The following is a 5,171-nucleotide window of genomic DNA, read 5'->3' on the forward strand; positions in this document are numbered from 1 at the left end:
GCCACATGGCAACAGCTGAGTGTCACTCCTGCATGACCTTCCACCTGGAAATGCTTTGATCTCACCCAGCCCTCTTAAAGCAGGAGTTATAAAAGCAACAAAAATTAAATGCATGTGTTTCCATGCATGCTTTCCAAAATAATCACCATAATCATTAAGGACAACAATGCACTTTAAAAAAAAAAACGATAAAAAGGAGGCATGTTTTGATCAGCAGTCCTGGCTACCCACAATGCCAGAGTGCTGAGGGATGATGGGAAATGTAGTTCAGTGCGATCGGCCTCTGCCTTGCTCGCCACGTGAAGCAAGCAAAGCGGTTGCTAGGCAGCCTTTCCGTCCCGGACAAATTCATTTAAAGAGACAGGACCAACATTGGGGGGGGGGGGTTCTTGCTAGTTTGGGAGGTTTTGGGTGGGAAATGGGTGACGCAGCCTTCGCCAAGCAGGTGCTCTGCAGATGTTTTTGGACTCCAACTCACATTGTTGCATTGGGCCTTTGGGCCACTGCTACAACATCGCTCCCCCCTCCAGTATTTTAATATGTGGTAAATGACAGTATCGTTTCTTACTGTTTCTAATACATGTGTGTATATGAAAAAAAGTTTTTAATTAAGTTAGTTTGTATGTTGTCAAACACAATTGTGGCAAAAAGTCAGGTTTTTTTGTTTGTTTTTGCACAGTACAGAAGGAAACATTTGAGAAATCTTGCATTAATACGATTTAAATAAGTAACAGCATCTTAAAAAGCAGAGACATCACCTTGCCGACAAAGGTCCGTATAGTTAAAGCTATGGTTTTCCCAGTAGTAATGTACGGAAGTGAGAGCTGGACCATAAAGAAGGCTGATCGCCGAAGAATTGATGCTTTTGAATTATGGTGCTGGAGGAGACTCTTGAGAGTCCCGTGGACTGCAAGAAGATCAAACCTATCCATCCTTAAAGAAATCAGCCCTGAGTGCTCACTAGAGGGACAGATCCTGAAGTTGAGGCTCCAGTACTTTGGCCACCTCATGAGAAGAGAAGACTCCCTGGAAAAGACCCTGATGTTGGGAAAGATGGAGGGCACAAGGAGAAGGGGACGACAAAGGATGAGATGGTTGGACAGTGTTCTCGAAGCAACTAGCATGAGTTTGGCCAAACTGTGGGAGGCAGTGAAGGATAGGCGTGCCTGGTGTGCTCTGGTCCATGGGGTCACGAAGAGTCGGACACGACTGAACGACTGAACAACAACAACAAAATAAGTAATCAGATCTCAACAGAAGTGGCCCAAACTGATGTATTAAAATATCAAAAAAGGAGATTCTGACTAAACATTAGGAAGAACTATCTGAATGTAAGAGTTATTTGACAGTGGAAAGTGGCAGGCTGTTCTTCCTTGGAGGTTTTTAAGCAGAGGATGGATGGCCATCTGTCAGGGATTCTTTAGGATTCCTGCATCACAGGGGGTTGGACTAGAGGACCTTTTGGGGTCCCTTCAAACTCTATAATTTGATGATGATTCAAGATGCTGATTGTAAGACAACTTACAGGTGAAACTCGAAAAATTAGAATATCGTGGAAAGGTTTGTTTCTTTCAGTAATTCAACTTAAAAGGTGAAACTAATATGTGAGATGGGCTCATGACATGCAAAGCGAGATATGTCAAGCCTTTATTTGTTATAATTGTGATGGTTATGGCGTACAGCTGATGAAAACCCCAATTTAACAATTTCAACTTTGGGGTTTTCATCAGCTGCACGCCATAATCATCACTATTATAACAAAGGCTTGACATATCTTGCTTTGCATGTCGTGAGTCTATATCATATATTAAACTCCAGTAGCTAATGAAAACAATTGCTTACATAAATGGACTTTCCCACAATATTCTAATTTTTCGAGTTTCACCTGTATGTGCTTCTATGGAACCTGAGAACGTGAAAATGAATGCTTTATGCTGACACCTAGTGGGTAAATAGATATAAGCCACAAGAGTATACAATATAGGTAAAGGTGTATATACTTTAAGTGAGAGATTTCACTTTCTTGGGTTCCATGATCACTGCAGATGGTGACAGCAGTCACGAAATTAGAAGACGCCTGCTTCTTGGGAGAAAAGCAATGACAAACCTAGACAGCATCTTAAAAAGCAAAGACATCACCTTGCCGACAAAGGTCCGTATAGTTAAAGCTATGGTTTTCCCAGTAGTAATGTACGGAAGTGAGAGCTGGACCATCAAGAAGGCTGATCGCCGTAGAATTGATGCTTTTGAATTATGGTGCTGGAGGAGACTCTTGAGAGTCCCATGGACTGCAAGAAGATCAAACCTATCCATTCTCAAAGAAATCAGCCCTGAGTGCTCACTAGAAGGACAGATCCTGAAGTTGAGGCTCCAGTACTTTGGCCACCTCATGAGAAGAGAAGACTCCCTAGAAAAGACCCTGATGTTGGGAAAGATGGAGGGCACAAGGAGAAGGGGACGACAGAGGACGAGATGGTTGGACAGTGTTCTCGAAGCTACTAACATGAGTTTGGCCAAACTGCGAGAGGCAGTGAAGGATAGGCGTGCCTGGCGTGCTCTGGTCCATGGGGTCACGAAGAGTCGGACACGACTGAACGACTGAACAACAACAACAACCTATACAGTATAGGTAAAGGTGAAGAACATGGAAAATCTGTGGAATTTTTGCTCAGAGATGCAGAGCCAGCCAACACTGTTGCTCTGAGAGCCTTAGATCAGTGAGCATTTAGTCCTTATTGATAAGGACTATTGATAAAACAGATAAAGGTTTCGTGTGACAGTGATATATGCTAAAGTTGGGGGGGAAACAAAACTAGAAGTGAAATAACTCTAAAATCAAATACTGGATTTCTAAGATATCAGAAATTCCAGTGTAGTTTTACAGAGGTTGGGGGAGATATATATACGTGGAGGACTGACTCAAAGGGTTTTTTGCGCATCCTAATAAGAACTCCAGAAAAATACTACATTCATTCAACAGGAAAGCTAAGAATTCAGTGCTTAATGAAACAAGGTCCCGGCATTTGTCCACAGAGAGCTTTCCGGGTCATGTGGCCAGCAGGACTAAATCGTTACTGGCGCACGGGGACCGTGACAAGTGCCAGAGTGCATGGAAATGCTGTTTATCTTCCTGCCGCAGTGGTTAAGTCCAGCCAAAGCTGACTGTGGGGTTGCAGCGCTCATCTCGCATTCAGGCTGAGGGAGCCAGCGTTTGTCCACAGAAAGCTTTCCGGGTCATGTGGCCAGCGTTACTAAACCGCTTCTGGTGCAGCGGGACACCGTGACGAGTGCCAGAGCGCATGGAAACGCCATTTACCTTCCCGCCACAGCGGTACCTATTTATCTACTTGCACTGGTGTGCTTTCAAACTGCTAGGTTGGCAGGAGCTGGGACAGAGCAAAGGAAGCTCACTCCGTCGCGGGGATTCGAACCGCCGACCTTCTGATCGGCGAGCCCAAGTGGCTCAGTGGTTTAGACCACAGCACCACCCGCGTCCCGCCATAATAACGCGAATTGAACTCAGTAAGAGTGCAGCTGATTTTTGCAAAATGGAAAGTAACCAGAAGCAAATAAGCACCTGCAAACACAGTTAACGTCAGAAATCAAGGATGCATCAAGAAGTCACCTAAACAAAACTGAATCAATTTGGAAATAATTTGCATAATTGGGTTGAAATTTAGAAATCAGTTTCAAAAATAATATTGGCAACCCGAACGCAGCACGTACCACTTCCACTTGTCCTCTTTCCCGCATTCCTCCTCCTTCTTCCTTTTCTTCCTCATGCCTCCATCATCCTCCTTCGCTTTTCTCTTCCGGGAGCCTCCCGGACACCCAGGTTTTGAGGTGGATCCTTTTCTCCGGCCTTTATTGGCCTTTCTTCCGCTCATGCCGTCCTCCGAGGCCTCTTCCCCCTTGATCTTCCTCCTCCTGGCCTCCCCGACACCCTCTTTCTGCACCTCAATCTCTCTATCCAACTCTTGCTCTGTCTTCACCTCGCTTTTCTCACTTTCTTCTGCGTCCTCTCCTTCTTCCTCGTCCCTCTCCACCTTTTTCTCCACTCCCTTTGCCCCGTTCAAGTTCTCCTGCTCCGGAGCCCTCGCTTTGCTGCGGCTTCCTGGACTCTCTCCCACCTCCTCCGTCTCCGCTTTAGCACCAGAGACTTTCTTCTTCCTCCTCCTCCTCCTCCTCCTTTCCTCCGCTGAGGTGCTGCCCGTTTCCAAGCAGAGCGGCGTGTTCTCCACCTGCCGACCTGAGACCTGTCCAAAACGAAAAGCGGGGGAAGAGTTTGCCACAAGAAAAGCCGCGTGGATGTCCTGTGAGTGCACCACAACAAGAATCGGGAAGGAAAATTGGCCTCCTTGAGATTCTCATCTCTTTACAGTTAAAACACACAAACACGCTTCTCTGGAACTTAGGGCCTCAAAGGTAGGCTTGGGAGCATTCAGGCAAGTTTTTAAAAATCATGCCGTTCGTAGACAGCAGGTAGGGAGATAGTTTGTTCCTTCTCTCCCAAAAACTCAATGCAACGCAAGGCATATACAGTCGTACCTTGGTTGTCAAACTTAATCCGTTCCGGGAGTCTGTTCGACTCCCGAAACAGTTCAAAAACCAAGGCGCAGCTTCCGATTGGCTGCAGGAGCTTCCTGCACTCAATCGGGAGTCGCGGAAGCAGCGAAGGATGTTCGGCTTCCGAAAAACGTTCGCAAAGCCAAAGCATCCAATTACCAAGGCATTTGACAAACCAAGGTACGACTGCATTAGAAAGTCCCTTTTCACACAATGCATAATTTACTTTGCTGGGCGATATCCGGTTTTCAACTTCGTGATATATATCACCAGCTAAACATCGTGATATATCGCTGATATATCACGATGTCCGAAATAAGGATGGAGCTATACAGAAGCACTGGCTGGGTTCGCAGTTTTCCCCACATCGTGATTTTTGCATAGCACACATGCATCCATGCATCATGATTCGCGGGGTATAATAATATTATTATTATTATTTATTGTGCTGTTTTGTGATGTACAAATGACGTAAGAAGACTTGGTCTATTCATTTGTATTGTTTAATATCCCTATGGCCCTCATTTAGAAAACCTAATACAGTAAAAAAAAGGTATTCAAAAGAAAAGAACGGTGTTAGTCAAAAGCTCATCTCATGGAACTGA

At 45.1% G+C, this 5,171-nt stretch overlaps 1 protein-coding gene across 1 annotated transcript; it reads right to left on the reverse strand.

The window, feature by feature from the left end:
• Window positions 1-3,689: 3,689 nt before the first annotated feature.
• LOC117050491 (YTH domain-containing protein 1-like) lies at window positions 3,690-4,934 on the reverse strand. The gene is made up of 2 exons (XM_033156158.1): window positions 4,908-4,934; window positions 3,690-4,256 (listed from the first exon to the last, which is right to left on the reverse strand). Exons 1-2 carry the CDS (start codon window positions 4,932-4,934, stop codon window positions 3,690-3,692), a joined length of 594 nt encoding a protein of 197 aa, XP_033012049.1.
• Between the last annotated feature and the right edge of the window lie 237 nt (window positions 4,935-5,171).

This window comes from Lacerta agilis, chromosome 7 (assembly GCF_009819535.1).
Source record: "Lacerta agilis isolate rLacAgi1 chromosome 7, rLacAgi1.pri, whole genome shotgun sequence".
Taxonomy (NCBI): domain Eukaryota; kingdom Metazoa; phylum Chordata; class Lepidosauria; order Squamata; family Lacertidae; genus Lacerta; species Lacerta agilis.

Coding starts and splice junctions, on each gene's coding strand:
- LOC117050491 (XM_033156158.1), bottom strand. CDS start 4,934: ATGTGGGGAAAACTGCGAACCCAGCCA. Junction 4,257..4,907: donor GAAAACTGCGAACCCAGCCA/GTGCTTCTGTAT, acceptor CGTTTTGGACAG/GTCTCAGGTCGGCAGGTGGA.